The sequence below is a fragment of the Telmatherina bonti genome (genome assembly GCF_933228915.1).
Source record: "Telmatherina bonti genome assembly, chromosome: 4".
NCBI classification, from domain to species: domain Eukaryota; kingdom Metazoa; phylum Chordata; class Actinopteri; order Atheriniformes; family Telmatherinidae; genus Telmatherina; species Telmatherina bonti.
In genome coordinates this window covers 22,581,083-22,600,180 of record NC_136622.1, presented here as the reverse complement: position 1 = coordinate 22,600,180, position 19,098 = coordinate 22,581,083, and the positions used below count along the sequence as shown (strand labels likewise).

Genomic DNA, 19,098 nt, shown 5'->3' with positions numbered 1-19,098 from the left:
TGAGGTGCTCAGTTACTTACTGCTTCCCCTTTTAGCATTCAGAGAAGACAGAAGAAGACCGGCATTCCAGAAAAATACTCCCTCACTGACAAGTTTTCTTATTTAGATGAATGACAAAAAAAACCCCAAAACAAAGAGTTGACTCTGTCATGACTTTAAAAGGGGGCCTAAGAAAATCTATCTGTGTTTTCAGGAGAAGCTGCTGTTGACAGCACAAAGTGAACATTCACTGGACTCAGCCAGAAGGACGCTCACCTGTCTTCACTGGGAGAGAGGCAAGCTCTTAGGCTCCTGTCCAAGTACACACTTTCAGGTCCAGCCAGACAAAAGCCATCCTCCTCCTGGATCAATTATTCTTATGCATGAAGTTTGCTGTGTGTTGGTGTAGGACGTGGTGGGTTCAGAGCCAGACTGTGGCTCAGTGTGTTGTACTGGACAGATAAAGATCAAAGACCGTAGTCGCAGTTGGGAGTATTTGTTTGGTGGTCGAGAGATGAAATCTCTGCAGAAGAATCAAGGACGCACTGACCAGATGTTGGGAGCCATGGCTGATGTACTTACTTCTGTGGCCATGCCCAATCAACAGTGGGTGAGTTGTAACTTAAAAGTAAATCAGTTTGTGTGTTCAATGTTTGTTTAAATGACAGCATCGTGCCATAAGTTAAAAAAAAAGGATGTAACTCATGTGAATCTATTTTTCAGTCTTGTAGAGAGGACATTTAGTTTATCTCTGCCCCACATCATTTTATACCACTCTTTATTTCTTTTATTGGTGTAATTTGGCCTTACACCTAAAATGGTCATGGCAGAAAGGCAGAGAGTGCGATGGAAGAGGTTCTAGTCTCTGTTCAGTGCTTGTGAGGAATTTTGGATGTTTCTGTGGAACAGGAAGCAGAGTGGTGGTGATTAAAACATCTGACCATAAACAAAGTCGTGGTGCTCAAATCCCTCACACGAACACTGCAAATCCAGTCTCCTCTCTTTACCTTTCATTTTCTTTCTGTTCGCCAGTTTGCTCAGTCTTTTCCTCAGTTTAAACAAAAAGAAAATATCTGATCGTCTAGTTGTTTGTTTTTATTTTTCCTAGAATGTGTAGCCACATTGGTTCAAGCTACTCACCAACCTGTTACTAATCCACTTCAAAATTCTCTCTGCTGCAGTGTCTATTGTAAACTTATATACATATTACTTTAATTCATTTGAGTTGAACACACCACATAAATTTTGACACATCTAGCAACAGAAGTCAAATGTGTAGAGGTCAAAATATACCACACAGTACATGACAGCTCTCTTTGAAGCTCTCTTTGAAAAATGTTTTTCCTCAAGTATTCCACCCCTTAAACCCTGACAGAAAAATGTGAAATATACTCTATCTCTATTCTCCAGAGGGAAAACAAGTCTACTTGCCTCTATTAACCTATACTTTGGTGTTGCTGGGCTTTAAATACAGACTGGAATTGCTTTCTGAGAGGCTGTTCTTATCCACATTCTGTGGCAAAAGAAGGGCCTCATTTCCATTGCATTCTTGTTTCATGTGTAATGGAGAAAAAGATGAAAAAGATGCAGAGAATATGGGAAAAAAATCAGCCACTGGTATAATGTTTTGTGGTTATGTGACCATAAGTGCTCTGCACAATCTTACAATCACTTCCTCCTTGAGATTCAGGGCTCCACTGCTGACAAAGGCATCTCTGTGTGTAGCTCTCAGAAGGGGGTGAGGTGGACCTCCCATCAAGCGAAGAAGAAAAGGGGCCTGTAGAGGGCCAGTGGGAGCAAGAAGGACTAGAGTGGGAGCAACGGGCAACAGCTACAGAAAACCCAGAGCAAAGTGACAGAACAGGTAAGACCTGAAAGAGCTGGACTGATGGTGACCCTGCTTGTGACCCCAGACGTACAAAGCTAGCCAAATATTAGCCCCCAACAAACCAAGTCAGAGGTATGAAAATCTTCAAGATTTAGTTGGCAGTTTTTGTTTAAAATGTCTCAGATTTCTGTGTAGTAACAAATAGCCATCGTGATTTTAACAATCAAACCTTTTGATGTGTCTCTGTGCAAAAGGAGCTCCTTGCCAGACTTTGCTTTAAGTTCAGCTTGTGTTTGCATGTTGGCCATATGCGATTTAAAACAGGCCCATCTACCATATCTGATTGTGGTCATTAGGCAGTTATAACGTCAGGGAGTTTATCAGATTGGAGGCACCTGGGCGTTAGTAGTTTACCCTTATTAAACTCCACCCTTTGCATCCTCTATTAGCACTGATGACAGTAAATTGCTTTGCTATAATTCACCAACCATAAATATGTGAGAAAGAGACGAGTTCTTCTATGCACACACACCCCCACACACACACACACACTTATACACAAACACACACCTACACAAACTCACACACACACAAGGAATACTTTCCAGATGGGGTAAGAAAACATGCTCAGCTGCCCCATCACTGTTGGTTGAACTTATTCTCATTTTGCTGTGGAAGGCTTGCATGTGTTGCCATTTTCCTTGAGTGGAATGGAACAAAAGGAGCTTTGTAGCTGGATCTGGTTTTGGGTTAGGAGTGTATATATATATATGTATATATATATATGTATATATATATATATATATATATATATATATATATATATATATATAATTTCTACTGCCCTGCGTAGAAATTAGTGGGTCAGCCAATTGGAGCACACCATGAAACCTTCCAAATACATACATATATATATATATATATATATATATATATATATATATATATATATATATATATATATATATATATATATATATATATATATATATATATATATATATATATATATATATATATATATATATATGTATGTATTTGGAAGGTTTCATGAAGGTTTTCTTGGTGTATATATATATATATATATATATATATATATATATATATATATATATATATATATGTATATATTCCAAATACATACACACATATATATATATATATATATATATATATATGTATATATTCCAAATACATACACACATATATATATATATATATATATATATATATATATATATATATATATATATATATATATATATATGTATGTATTTGGAAGGTTTCATGGTGTGCTCCATTTGGCTGACTCACTAATTTCTACGCAGGGCAGTATACTGTACAGAAAGGGTGTAAGTGAGGGCAGAGGAAGCTGTCAGCGATACTTATCTGTAATGGACTTACTCAAATTGTGTACGCTATGGAAGTTAATGTAGCCAAATATTATTTTTAGTCACTGCTTAAGTCTAGAAAAGCAAAATAAAACATAGACAGAAAGGCATTATTTGGAGCTGTGTAGAAAGACGAAAACCAAAATGAGATTACTTATTTCAGCCCAGAAAAGCTTCTCTGCTTCACTGTTTTTCCATAGTCCAATTTCCTCTGGACGGGAAATTGGATGGAAAATCAGCAAATCATTGTAGAAAAACATCTGAACCACAACAACATGCTTCGTCCTAGTACTGACTACCAGTTATATAATTAAAATTACTGCTTTGATAGTGCGTAGGTCTCTGAGTTTTGGCCATAAAACATTTTGGTTCTTTGGATTGCAATCATGGTTACTGTATGTATTAGGATTAAGTTGTTTGGAGACTAGAGATCAATGCTGTGGGCTGCTGTGTGTTTAATGAAATGTTTTTGAGCTTTTGCATCGGGGTGAGACTCCTTGTCCACTTTTGAGGAAGTGTTGTTGCACTACAGTCAACAGATGCCACCCAGGAAGTTTTTGTGGTCATAAACTAAAGGGGAAATTTTAAGTATACCTTCAAACATGTGCAACAGGAGACATGGGGATGGGACCTGCTTTCTTTAAAGGCATGGTTTGTAGGGCCATCTGTTGTGAGTTAAACACAAGATGTCTGTCAGTGGCTTCCCAGAAAGCACAGGACAGTGCAGCCTCCATGATTTAGATCCGTTTTTTTTTTTTTTTAGCTCCCAGGTTTTCAAGCTGAGCTTATGTTGCTCATCTTCCTGCTTACTTATCAGGGAATATTACTTACTTCCCTCTTCTTGCATCCTCCTATTTCTTCTCTCTCTATATGTACAGTACGTCTCTTCATTTGGATTTAAGGCAGAGTTTTCAGTGCCTGTATGTATGCTGAGCTTCTGATTATATCTTTCTCAAATTTAACTTTTTTACATATGATTTTCTGTTCCATTGATTTCCAGTCATCAATTTACAATGCATGAAATATCCTCACTACTTTGTAATTTCAACTCATGCTTGGTTGCTCTGAAAATGCAATTAGAGTGTAACTTGAGATCTTCAGTGAAAAATACAGTATTTATTCTAATATGTTATCCAGAACGCCTGATATTCAAAGTTCTTTTTTGTAATAAACACTGCTACTACTGCCACTACTACTACCTATATCACTACTACTACTGCTATTACTACTAATAATAGTAATGATAATAATAACTAGAAAAGCTCTCAGAGATCGCAGACCTTCGCCAAGCATATTGTGATTAACACCCAGCATAACCTCAAAGTGATCCAGAATCGAGGATCTCTTCCAGATCTCCACCAAAATGTAATCATTTGTTCCTTGTGAGACCCCAAACATAATAAGAAGAGACTGCACAGTGGAGGATTGTGAGTTTTCTTTTTTTTCCAGGGAAAGTAGCTGCCTGGTGTAGCAAAAAATTATGTAATGTGTGGAGTGAGGGTGAACCAGTACAGTGAAGGCATATAGCAATCAGTTAAAATTTGATATACAGCTCTGTAAATTTTCATGGGAACTGCAGATTCAGCTGATAACTCTCTGCAGAGCAGGTCCCTAACTAAAGCAATGTCTTTCTCTTTATTTGATACTCTTTCTGTAACAAAGATATATAGCATAGCTGCTTTATGCGACTGGGGTATAATAAGTCTTTCAGAGGAACATGCTTATGTGGTATTTCCTGGTATAGGATGAGCATGTGATGACAGACTACTATCTGTAGGTCCCATAAAAATCCAGTGATTGTTGCCGTCTTCCAGAAATTCTGCGTTCAATCATGATTCATGATGCACATTTTTGTAAAGTTCATCTTGTGTTCAACAGTTGTTCAGACTCCAGTTGATGAAAGGTGCAGGTCACTGGGCTGATTTATAAGTGACCGAAAAGAAGATTAGAAAAGGTATATGATGAAAACATACAGTAAATGCAACTTAAGACGCACACATACACTGTAGTCACACACACATTAATGTATATAGTTCCTTACATGGCATGCACACTGACAGCTAGAATCAGAGCTCACATTTATAGCCTTATTAGTTTCTGTATGAGTATTCCTACCAATCAGCCTTGAGTCATATTCTACTGTTACAGAAACAGAATACCCAAATAATTTTCCCAGGAGGCAATCTCATAGGTAGAACCTGAGTTAGCATTTGTTTAATTAACATTTTGTTCTTTTTGGGGGGCTGACTAAAGCCCTGAACACTGTGAGCAGCAGCAGCAGCTTCATACTGCTTTCAGGGCAAGGTTCACAATCTGCCTCCAGGGAGACAAAGAGATGTGTGTATATGTGTGTGTGTGTTTGGGTGGGAGATCAGGTAGAGGAAGGAAATTCTTATGAGCTTTATTTCAAGCTTGGATTAGGGAAGAAGTATGTGATTGTATGACTTCAGATCTGTATGCTTGTATTTGTGGGTCGTGTGTGAGTATTATGAATGTGATGAGAACCAAGTATCTCCCCTCAGTGAAGTGCAGAGTTTGTGCTGCCTAAGAAGCACATCTTGTTAAGGGATGGTGCGGTAAGGGATGGGATACACACATGGTGACACACCTGTGTGTATATGCTAGCAGGATAACCAGCCAAAAACAGCAGCCCCCCTGCAGAACAGAGCAGGAAGGATCACATGGTTACACCTTTATTTCTTCTTCGTCATGACAACTTAGTCAAAACAAACAAACAAAAAGCAACGCAACAAAAACACAAGTAAAAATAACACAAACAAACAAACAAACAAACAAACAAAAACAAACACAAAAAAGCAACCCCCCCCCCCCCTCACCATCACTTGTCTAGAATGCCAGTTTTCCTTAATTGGCGCTCAGCCTAGAAATAAAGGGTGGAGAAAAAACAGAATGGGAAAGCAAGTAAGAATGGAAAAGCAAAAGAGAAGGAGGTAGGAAAGTGGAATGGAAGTGAGCATATTTTGGCAGGATTTCAGCTGACTGATGGGGTGAGGAGAGGCTAATGTCAATAGGGGGTTGGGGAACACACTGTGAATAAGCAATGGCATTTCTGCTGAACTGAGACTTACTGTACCTATTTTAGTATGTAAGCTCGTGCTATAGCTTAAATGTGTATAGAAAATAAGTTTATCCCGCAATTAACAGATTTTGCTAGAAAAGATAAGCAAATTTTATTTGCACCGGATCATTTATGAACATTAATCACTCTTGAGATTCACTGTGAACACACACGCTTCTGTTCAGATGCTTGGCTAAAATTAAAATAATCACACCCCTCTATTTACCAGAGTGCTTGCCTACGGATAGGACTTTAAGTCAAGTCTTGGAAATGTACATGCATAGATTCTCTTCCGCCCTCCACATGTATAAAAGCCTACGTGTGCAGATTAATCATCTTTAGTGTGCGTGCGTGTGTGTGTGTGCGTTTGTCTGTGTGGGAGATGCAGAGAGAGGGAAGGAGCGGGGGAGCAAAGAAGAGAGATAAAAGAAGAGAGATGAATGTGTGTTAATGCAATCCTTACCTCACATCCCCCACTTCTCTCTGCAAGCCAGAGGAGGAACATTTTTTCCATATTTCTCTTAACATTCACAGCTTTGCACATGTCTGCAGGGCTAATATTGGTGTTCCATTATTGAAAGGCGTCATTACAAACTGAGAAAAAATAGGTGTTGAATAACATGGTTGATGCACAGAAACAGGAATCTCAGTCAGTGAGAAAAAATCTGTCCTTCTATATGAGGACTATGTGTCAGGTTTGACAGTTTATTCAAACGACGAATTGCATTTCTTGTAACAGAAATCCTTCTTCAAATCAGGCATTGAGGCAAAAGTAAAGCAATGAAACAGAAAACAATGAAACCAAAGATGTTTTCCAAAGTGCTTTGTCCTTTTATTTTCTTGAATTTTTACTCTTTCTGAAATGAAATTAGGCTTTTGATTTTGTTGTTGTGTTTTGCCCCCCAGGGCAACAGTATTTAGTTCCCCTGACTGACATACATGACAGCAGTAGATTGATCATTCTAAAGCATGTTGAGGAGGAGGAGCATGTTGTTTCTGGAGATGGAGCTGCTTTAAGATACTTTATAGGTTTATTTATACAAACACCAGATGTGTGTGAGCAGTCACAGGATGATGAATGGGAGAGGAAAGAAGCAAATTAAAGTTCTGAAGCAGAAATTTGCCTTAACTTTTCATTTTGTCACTAATTCTTTTTTAAATGAAATAGTACAAATATTGCTGTTAGCTTTATATCATGCAATCCCGAGCACACATTTTCATCAGTGTGTGGTTGGAGTCACATCTGAAACAAAGACGTTGAAAACAACAAAGCACTTTAAGTAATAAAGTACCAAGAATCCAAGTCAGCATGTATTATAAAGGTGTTACAAAACCTACTAGTATTACTTCCGACTTGAGAAACCTGTGAAAAGATGCATCACGTTCACTCCATGAATTTTGAATTAATCTCCAGAGTGTATGGTTTACATTTGTTGGCAGTGAGTTGCAACTGAAGGTAGCATTTGCAATATTTTCAAGGCTTTTAGCTCAGATTTTTTTTGTCTTGTTTTTGTTTTGTCTTAAAGCTTAATGCTGTGGACCACATCCATTGTGACTTAACCATCTTTGCATTTTGCTTCTGTGCTTAGACAGCACTTGGCAGCGGCATCAACATCAGACAAATGGAGACATTCAGCAGTGCTGTTCAATATTCCTGCCCCTTCAATCACAGCCTCTTAGAGCATCCATTATAAGTAAAAACAAAGAGGCAGGGATGAAGAGAGTACAAAGGAGGAGAGCTGTTATCTATCTGTATTTGTACAGAGGCAAAATAGTGACAATGGCAAGCTAGCGAAATGAGAACTGATGAGATATCTGTCAGTTCTTGTGTACTTTATATCTGCCACAAGTTCCTCTCTGTGTTTGTGAGAGAAGAAAAAGCACAGACACTGTTTTATGGCATCCAGGTCTCTATGTTTGCACTGTCCCCTGTAGATGACAGAGACATCCTGACAGCAGGCTGCCACCACCATGTCACTGTGGAGAGACGCATGCTGCAGAGACAGCCCTGCCAACAACTGAAACTCTTAACAGTGCACGTGTGTGTGCACTGCCAATTCTCAGCTAGCTCTTGTCTCCATTCATGCCCCCAAGAGGAACCTGAGAGAGTGCAGTAATGTGTTTGTCTTTGTTGCGGTAATCAGGTAGTGGTGCACACACAGCCCGACTGTAGTGTTGTGAGGAGCATGGCTTGATTCATGCTACAAAACTGAGATGAGCTCACACACTGAGTCATAAACTCAGCACTGTATTCAAAACAGAATTTTATTGGCTGGAGAGCAAAGCATTTCATAAAACCCTTTTTAATTCCTGCTGGTGTGGAATTGATCTCAATTTGTTTATTTAAATGGGCTTGTTTTACTTTCTGACACTTCAGTAGACATTGGTTTCATCTGTAAGAAAGGCTGAAAAGTTAAAATGTTAATTGCTTTTGATATTCTTTGGAAAATGGTCCAATCCAAAGTTGCCAAAGTTGGCTTGCTTACTGTGTTCCATGATGTTGGCAATCAAGCCACCCTTGTAGGATTTCCAGATCAACTCATCCATATGATGTGCACATGAATATCTAGTACCAGACAAAAAGCTCCACTGTGCTGTTATGTCTACAAAAACACATAAAGGCTTGTGTTATATCTCACACAAAAGTGATTTTCTACATAATACTACAAATTCTACAAAGTAAAAAACAGAATTATCTGTTGCAAACATCTGGTTAAGATCATAGACCACATAAGAAAGATGGACGGAGCCTTCGGCGGTAAAAAGTGAAGCCTATGCGGAAGTGCGTAACTGCAGTTCCCCCTCATCTGCTAGGGGCTGGCTGCAAAACAGAGCAAATCCCCACAGACTCCCAACTTCATGGCAGAAATAAACATGTTTACAGCCTGGCTAAAAAATCCATTTTCGGTTTAGAAGGTCAGGTTTACCTTTATGACAACTGTGTGGGGAGTGAAGTCATTTAATCTCGAAGTTCGGCATATTTAGGGGCGTGTCCTTTTGATTGACAGATACCCGATTTCCCGCTTTAAGTAAGAAGAATGTAGAACAACCGCAGTTTTTAGCTGGTTAACAATGTGACTTAGCTTTAGCCTGCTTACCTCCGTTAGCTGGTTAGCTCCTGTTCTCTCCGGGATAGCTCTGTCAGCTCTTAGCTACAGAAAGCTTGGAGTTCGCTAGATGTCAATCATCCACCATGATGCTCACAGTCCCCCTCTCAGCTCCACCTCTTTGCCCATATTTGTATTTTCCGGGTGAAATGACGTGCATGCCTCTGCCAAGATGGTGATGGTAGGAACCGCCCACCGAGCTTCAATTTAGCTCTTCAGAAACCTATGGGTGACGTCATGGAGGCTCCATCCATCTTTTTATTTACAGTCAATGGTTAAGATGCTGATAAACAAAAATGCAGATTTTGTATATACATCTCCATGCACCTGCCATTTTTATGCTAATGTGCAGTTTTTACCAGACTTCATTAAAAAAATTGGCAGATGCAGAGTTTAATCAAACATTCCTATTCAGGCTCTAACCAAGTACTCTGATTAAAGCAATTTCTCTGTGCAGATTCCCCTTGCATATGTCCACTTGAATCTTAAAATTTGTGTCTGCATAGGCTACATTCCCTGCAAGCATGCCAGCTGAGCAGGAGCCAGGAAAACAAAGCTTAAGAGTAATTGACAAGCTGCAACCCCAGATCTATGAGGCTGTTTGATAAGAGGCTGTGTGACAAGAGTATCAGTTAATCCATACACTTATTCACTGTCAAATGGGCTGGCCAGAACAAAATGCTTCTTAACCAAATAAACCTGGTTGTGGAAAGCTGTCTAAGTGAAAACAGAAACGTTCCTTACCCAAACAAAGTAGTTTCACTGCCAGGTTGTTTTTAGAGCCTAATGGTATCTTAAATGTAACTTAAATTCAGGGTTAAGTACTGGATTGTGTCAAATAGTGGAATACCTTTTCCAATATATTCAACAACCAAACTCCAAACTTTTATTGATGATTTTGTTGCTGGTTTCAGTTTTGACCTCATATTTGTAGCCTGAATGTTTGGTGCCTGGATTATGATACTGATGCCAGCATAAGAGTACAGCTATTACAGCATGCAGGACTCTCAGAAATCCATGAATTATGGAACTGTCATCAAAGCAGTGTGGACATGACATGCTCGTATCATAGTAAGGGACAAGTGTTTCTCTTTCTGATTGCAAGCTATTCAAGAGCTCATTTTCTTTCACATCATTTTGTCAAACCAGTCTGCTTGGTTACTAAGGTAGCAAGTCCTGCTGCAGGCAGTGGTGATGAGGCCACTGCTTCAGTGAAAAGGTCAGACATCCATTCAGCCAGACAAGAAAAACAGTGTGTGTTTGATATGGTTTTCCATGTCACATCAGGCTGTATAAGATTTTTTGTTTTCATATTCACAGCAAAGGTTTCCTTTTTCTTTTTTTTTTTGGTCATGACTTTTGACCAGTCACTGATTGTACTCCTAGACATTTTGCAAACACAACAATACACTAGAAAGAAAATAAGTTGTCAATAGAGTCATTAGGCCCTGCAATGCACTGTGACCTGCTTTGGATGTAAATTACCTTTGACCTGGTAGATGCTGGGATAGGGTCCACCCCCATGACCCCGCATCAGAATAATTTGGTTTGGAAAAAAGAATAGATGGAGCAACTTCACTGATAAATTAAACAAGCTCTCTTGGTTAAAAGTCTAGCTTTCATTCCCATCCACCCATCCATCCATCCATCCATCCACCCATCCATCCATCCACCCATCCACCCACCCATCCATCCATCCATCCATCCATCCATTCATCGATCCATCCATCCGTCCATCAATTTGCCTGTCCAAACTGTTAATCTTTTATGAAGAGGATCTGAAAGTCATAGAACAACCAGATGTGATGACTGGTTAAACTTAAAAGGCCAGTGATGTAGAAAAACATGCTGATGAAACATGTTTTTCTCATTAATGAGTTGTGTTGATGCAGCAGTGATCAAAAGCACACAATGCCGGATCATCCTTAATGAATAATTGTTAAAAAAAAAAGAAAAAAAAAAAAAAAGGCTAACATGACAGTTTATTGTTTCCTTACACTTTAAATCCCACTTTTCAATTTTTCCCAGTCTGTGCCAATGCCTGGCCCGTGTTACATCCCTCAATTACATCATGCAAATTTGATTGTGTGATCCCATCTAGACCATTGACTGGCTGCTTTAACTCCTTCCCGCGACTGGCTGCACCGCTCCGTTTCTGTGGTTGGCTGACTGTACCATCCCCTGTCCAGGATTGGCTGACTTTTCATCTTCTTCAGCTGGGCCCAGCTTGTCAGCCCTATTTAAGGAGCAGGCTGGCAGACAATCAGGGCAGCTGAGTGTTGATAGCTCAGTTTGCCTCACTTTGCCCTGGTTGCCAGCCTGGAATGTGGTTTTGTGGTATAGTACAGATTTGTGCTTTGAGTCTTTGTGTTGTGAGCCCAGTAGGTGTGTCTTGTGACCTGTCTTAGTTAGCTGTGGTTTTGCTTTGAATAGTTTGTTACTCTTTTGTTGTTCTGGGTGATATAGTAGTTGTGACTTGTAGCAGGTGAAGCCTGTTACAATGTTCTGGACCTCCACTCCTGCCTGTTTGTAATGGGAATATCACCTTCAAAATGAACACTTTTAACAACTAAGTAATATTTGTGGGTTTAATGTTTACAAACTTCTCCCGCTTTTCACTGGCGAACTGGGGGTTTGTAACGCCCTGTGATCAAAAGTTTTCTAGACCCACCCCTGCACAGATCCAGAGTGAACTCTGTGTGCGACCACAGTCTTGACTTGACTTGGAAAACCATGAAGTGTATTAAATGATTCATAAGATTTTCTCAGATGGCAAAGTTTCTGTTTAACACAAAGAGATTTAGGGACCTATTTACTGTAGCTGGAAGGTTAATGTTATGCACACACATCCATGGCCTAGTAGGAGCATCAACATTGTACACTCAATGGAAACACAAGGAAGGAAAGAAAAGGCCCAAAACAAAGCTTTGATGAGTCACTGATAATATACGTACACAGCAGTCAATGCTGGAAAGTCCATCATATGATCCATGAGTCCATCAGGTTCCTTCCTCCAAAATCTTAACACATAACACACTTACTAAGTGACTACCAGGCTAGCATTGCCTATAATCTGTAAATAGCACTATGCATTGATACAGAGTATTTCCAAGGTCAGCACCAACTTGACACAAGAGAGCATGGTATGCCATTTCATTTGGTTCCAAGAGTTGGATGTCTAAGGTAAGCATTACCTTTGCCACAACTGAGACTCAACCATGTAGAAAAGAGGATAACTGACTCAATGGGGGGCAGCTGACTGAAGAGGAAATGGGGGGGCTGAGAAGAAAACAGCTGAGAGGAGGGACGAGAGAAACACAGGACAGGAAGGGAAAAAACTAAGGGAGTGGGAACCTTATCCTGGAATAGCCAGCAACTAGAGCTGCAGACTCCACCCTTCTCACCCCTCCCCTTACTCTCTCTTTCTATCTCTCCCTCGCTATCTCTCTCTCTCGCTCTGAAGCAGTCTCCCAGTCTGTCATTTGACCAGGCAGTTCATAGAGGCAAGAGCTCAGCAGCAAAAAAAGAAAGCAAAGGCAAAAGGAAGGACAGAGCAAAGGGAGTACATTCAGTCCAACAATAAGCTATCTGGAATATTTCTTTTGCTGTTGAAATACCCTGTTGGTGTGGATTTCTTCTTGGCTGCAGCTTTTGTGGACTCTCAGTCTCTTGGATGTGAGCTTTAGGACTGTTTGCAGTCAACTTAAAGAGGAAGATCAGCTGACACCTTTTTGGCGATTTACACTTTGAAGAGTAGATCTTAAGAAGAGAGGTGGGGGGCAGAGAGAGAAAGTGCCGGGCCATGCCCACCTCTGCTCATGGTTCAGCAGCATGAAAGGGGGCCACCATCACCATCGCCACCATCGAGGCTGTGGCTGCCAACACTTGTTCCGAAAAGTCCTGGTCAAGTGTGGTTGCTGCTATGCCAGAGTCAGAGGTTAGTGTTACACACACACAAACACTGGCTAAAAAGAAGAAGTTTCATTGAGTAGTCAGTCTAAATCTCTCGCTCACCTTTTATGATTTTGTTACTTTTGTTTGTCTGAACAAGTAACTCAAAAAAGTCCTCTTCTCTGACTTTCCTAAATTTCATTAGCTAGCTATCCATGCCTCCATTTTCTTTCTTTTTCTGAAAATATATACTTATTAATAAAAATGTAGAGCTCAGCCTGCACCTCTAAATGTGTGTGACACACACATTATAGCAGGCAAACCATGTCCTTCCTACAGATGAGTACACAGTGAGGAACAGGAAAGAGGACGTGCATCACACATTCCTCCCTTATAGATAGAGAGGGAAAGCACATGTGTGTGTGTGTGTGTGTGTGTGTGTGTGTGTGTGTGTGTGTGTGTGTGTGCCTTTGGGATATGGAAAGTGACCCCCTTCATCTCAGTAAGTGCATGTCATTAGGTTATGTGTAGCACGTGGCTGGATGAGACGTACAGAGGGACTGAGCAGCCCTGAAACATTCCTCTACCCCAAACAGTGGGAAATGAACATAACAGCAGTAGACCCCCCCCCCCCCCCCCCCCCCCCCAACGAACACAGACACACATACGCCTACACTACCTCACCCACACTGTTTTCCCCTGAACTCTGCTGTGTATTGTAATGAAGCATAAATAGCAGTGCTTCATTACAACAGTGTGGTTGAGTAAAACAAGCGAGTGGCATGCGTGTAGTTACAACTGAGCTGGCAGGCACACAAAGTTTGTTTAGAGTTTATACAAAACTCAGGACTCACTGTTACACTCAGCAGAGAGCGAAAAGCTTTATGTTATAGTCTCTCCCATCTGTTTCTCAGTCTCTGTCCTGTTGCTGTCTTGTACACACACATGACCTCTGTCTCTGTAGTGCAGAGGCAAAGTTAAAACAACAATGGTGTCTAATAGCTCTATATGAGTTTATTCTGTGGTGCCACGCTGTGTGTTTGTTCCCTTTTTACAAGGCTACATCAAAGGCATGTACAGTGGAGCTACCCATTGAGGCTCTGTACTTAGGGGACCTCATGAAATTGACTTTCATATTATTGGCCGGCGTTGTTGAATGCATACCTCACATTCCTTCAGTTTAATCTCTTATGTAATGGATATTCTCCATTTCCATCGTCTGCAGCTCCCCACTGCACCTTCTCCAGGTTATCATAGCAAATCTGCACACACTTAGATTATAATACATATTTGCCTTTGCAAAAGAAAAAAAGGGAGAAAGAGATGAGAAGAACACTAGAATCTCTGTCAAAGCCAGTACTCCACTTTTTTTTTTTTTTTTGAAAAATAAAGGGGTTGTGTTCTTGTGGCTTATATTCAACAGAGAGATTGGGGAATGATAGCAGCAAAGGGTCACAGTCCAGGACTCAAACCTAGGCTGGCTGTGTGTATGGGGTGGCTGCTCAACCAGTTAAGCAACATACTGCCCCAATAGTTCATTCTGAAGTTATGTTTAAGCCTTACTAGTCCCTCTGACCAAATTGTTTGTGCTTTGCGACTTGATATTTCAAATTTTCCAAAGAGGAATTTAATTGGCTGTCAGATATGGATTTGATTTGATGGTCTTAATATCACTCATCACCAATGTGTGTTATGGAGAAGAAAGAAACTACAACCTGCCAACATTTTAAAAAAGAAGCTTTTATCAAATTCAAATTGCTGTAAACTTTCATTTGACAAACATTAGCATGTTAGAGTGATTATTACTTATGCAACAGATGGACACAAGTGCCAGATTTCAAATGTGATGACACTATGGAAATGCCTTAAAATGAGACAACACGTCATTGTTAGGGGTTTGCTCCCAAACTTTTCACCTTTTCAAACTCTAATTAAAAAGAAAGGCACTGCTCTCAATGGTCTATTTGTTTTCACCAGTGATTCTGATGGCTTTCTAATATCTGTACCAGAGAGCTCTGAAAATATTGGGAGGCATCAAAGTATTTTTAATCTTTCAGAATTAGCAGCCTCGGTCGGATCCTTCTATCCAAACATGGTCACTGGTGACTCAAAAAAAACTGCTGCTATAACTTGGGGTTTCAAATAGGTATTCTGCCGTTGACATCCAATTCTTAGTCTATGACTTGATTCATCAAAAAACATGGTTTATTGATTGAAAAGTTCTGTTTCAAACCTGTTTGTCCTGTGGCAGCGGTGCCGCTTCAGCCAGTCTGCACAACAATGATCTTTAACTCCTGTCAGACAGGCTAAAAAATATCACTGAATATCCAGCCAACTAGGCAACTTTATTTATCTCTCTGGACTCTTTTTTTATGAACCGCTGTCAAGAATCTGTGACAATGCAGGGCTCCCTGCCAAGTTCCCTCACATCAGCTTTAAGATCCCTCTTCTGTGCCTTACAAACCTGCAATGCACAACAAAGGTGCATCAGTCCCACCTTCAATGTGCTCTGTGAAAAGGGTTCTAGTGTAACTTAATAATTTATGTGAATCTCTGTGCACCGTAAAACCTCAAAGTACATTTCACTGTTGTTACCACTGTTTGAGTCACACTAGTACAATGTGAGACCAGACTCTGGTGTAGAGCAATTTCTATAATTAAAACAATGCCAGTAGGGAAGGGATCAGCTTTGGTTGACTTTTACAAACTATTTTCCTTTTTTCTTACACTTTCTCTTTTTTCTTTGAAGTTTTTGCTGCTCTGCCACTTTACTATCATATTATCTAATACATTTAAATGATAAATTTGTTTACTGTGTATCTCTGCTGTGGGAGCGTGTCCAATGGTTGTAGAATTTCAGTCAGAGCTGTTTATTTGGCAGAGTGATCGCTGTGTATTCATTTGTCTGCTTATTGTCAGCAAGGTTACATAAAAAGTGCCAAGATGAATTTCACAAAACTTAATGTAGACGTGAAGCATAGCTTTTTAAAAAAAATCTAATGAATTTTGGTGCAGATGTTGTGTGACTTTATTTAAAAAACAAAACAAAACAGGGTTGTGGCCTTGCAGATGGACTTATGAGAGACCTTCTCGTTTCTTTTACTTTTTATTGTAGAGTTTAGGAGAAATGCCAAACAATATTGGCGCTGCTTCGAGCTCTTCAGCACTTCCTGCTGCGTTTTTAGATGAAGCATTTCATTGCACCATATAATGCCATTTTCCTCAGCGATCATCTCATTACTTGGATTCCTTAGTTGAGAAAATCAGGATTTAAAAAGGGATAGTAGCTTTGTGTCAGCTGGAAACTTTCTGATGGGACTGTGTCAGCAAATAGCAAGCAATGAATGTTCTCTTTGGTATTTGTTTCTGTCATAAATCTTTCTTTTATCCACTGCACTAAACTGTCCATGATGCATTTATATCATTCATTCTAAAAAAGCCACTCAATCAACTGAAAAGGACATTATCAAGAGCTGCATGATTCATTCTCCACTTAGGCATCACAGCTGTCAGCTTGTGTGCAGGATAATTACACACACTACACCATTATGTCACACCATATGTGGATCTTCTGTATGTCTTAACCATACACACTCAAATCAACATACTCACAGCCTACGCACAGTCTTAAGCAATTGCTGAACTTGAACTAGCTGTTGACATTCAGGTGAAAAGACTTTTAGAGGATCGACATAAGTCCTGCACGTGATCTGTTTGCTCTTCCACAGATTGCAGGCAAAGACGGACAATTCTGCCACAGTTTACTCGCATCTTGATCAATATGTAGTAACCAGCAAACTCCTCCAGTTAAGAGTGATCATTTCTGACGGTGTGAGTGGGTGCTGTTTGTTGATGAATGGTGCTTGTTACATAGTTTCAGAGTAAAGAATGAACCTGGAAGAAACGTGGCATATATAATGCAGGTAAAGGAGTGAGATTATTGACTGAGCATTGCTCCATCATAACATAAGAGGAGAGGGTGATGGGTGGTGAGATGGGGAAGTAAAAGAGAAAGGCATGTATCATTTCAGATCTGCTCTGCACAACACATTAGCAGATCATCTGCTAGTGGGCCATTAGTGAAGTTTGCTTCCCAGCAAAGACTGTTGACAAGCCATTTTAAACCAGATGGTATGCCACTGTCTTATTATGCCCTCAGTCTACAAAATGCTGGCAGGTGGTAAATGCAACCTGCATTTCACCAAGTCAGATCTGAGACAATGGTTATGGGCAATGTTTTTGTTTATGTAAAGCAGGAAAGCAGGATTAAAGAACATGTTGCTTTTGAATTCTGAGCAGGTCGCAAGGCACTGAACAAATGCCTGTTCACCCTTTTTTTGAAAATCATCTCAGACTTTCAAACAATGGAAGGAATTCTCATAAAACACTGCACAGAGCTGTGATGATGACACTGATAATCCTTTATTTATGCATACACTGTAATATTAAGGATGGATCCTAATCCAACACATTCATTTCCACATCACATATTTTTTCTGGCACAGCCTCCTACTCTTCACCCTGAATTTAAATTTGACATAATATCTGTGTAGGATGCCATATTAAAGAAAGAAAAAGATGAAGATGGAATAGGTATAGTTGATGGTTCTGTACAATCTATAAGTTGTGATAAAACACACATAAATCAATTTTTTTAAACACCATTTGAAGACAAGACATGGATACAGGTTTTTATTTGTCAATAAATATTCTTTTGTAGTAAAATATATATAATAAAGCAAACATACATGCATAAACTAAACTATAAATATACTGCAAAAGTACTTTTCCTCAACAGAAAATAAAAAAAAAAAAAAAAGGATGATTTAGGCTTTACTTAAAGAATACAACTTTGTTTGAGATTTCTTTCAAGCTCCATCTTTTTACTGGTACACACACATGTTCAGAAGGCTTCACTTACACATCTGACGTTTCCCTCAGCATTTCCTCAACTTGTTCTGTTCCCCAACTGAGAAAGCAGCTTTATCCATGCACAGGGAGGTGGGGGGTAAGGATGACTGCAGCAACCAGCGGTGGCATGGCAATAAAAACAATGTTTTTATCTATGGATCTTTCTCTCTTTCTATGAATTGCTCTGTCCTTGTATTTCTTTCATTTTCTCCCTCTCTTCTCCTCTCTTCACCGTAAAACACAAAGGATCTGCGCTGTAATATGCACGTATATAGTATACTGTATGTTCCATTTTAATCTGAGTATGTGTTTATTTGTGAGTAATGGGGGCTGATGTTGACTCAAGCATGCAGTGGGTTAGGACAAGGATCCCCCACAGCAATAACACACACACACACACACACACACACACACACACACACACACACGCACACAGACGCAAACATGCATATTCATATGTATTTACATGGTTGAACAGGGAAGACAAAGACAATAAGGGGCTTGAAAAAGAAATGTTAAAAAAAGAGCCAGGATGTATTTGATTTAAAAAGCATTAAATGGGATTATAGCTGCCTCACATTCATAGCTTGTGCATGTATATGCCTTCACTGTGTAGGTGCATACAAACAAAAGCATGTCCCGTTCAAATTCAGTTTAAAAAATTTAAACAGCTGAGGTGAATTTCCAACGTGTGCAACATTCACAACTGACTGCATTTAACTGTGGTGCCCGGATAGTTTATATATAAACCATGGACAAAATGCAAAGATAGAAAACGAACAGATGGCTCATTAGCTTAGAATGAAGTAGCTGAACACTGTTGGAATTTTTTGGTCTACTTACCTCTCAAAGATTAGTCAGAGTGTATGATGTGTTACAGACCCGGAAAGTGGAAGGGTTCAGTGTCGCATT

The 19,098-nt window shown here is 39.7% G+C and overlaps 1 protein-coding gene across 4 annotated transcripts in view; it reads left to right on the top strand.

Annotated features, from left to right (window-relative positions):
- Positions 1-58: 58 nt before the first annotated feature.
- Positions 59-19,098, top strand: part of arhgef25a (Rho guanine nucleotide exchange factor (GEF) 25a) — a 46,601-nt gene continuing 27,561 nt past the window's right edge. For 3 of the 4 annotated variants that reach the window (XM_079239061.1, XM_079239060.1, XM_079239059.1), the window contains exons 1-2: positions 59-589; positions 1,705-1,843. In XM_079239061.1, the coding sequence (XP_079095187.1) occupies positions 494-589; positions 1,705-1,843 (235 nt within the window). In that variant the 5' untranslated portion in view covers positions 59-493. Of the gene's footprint in view, positions 590-1,704; positions 1,844-12,877; positions 13,322-19,098 lie in introns of those variants that run through there. The other variant, XM_079239062.1, reaches the window with a different exon arrangement.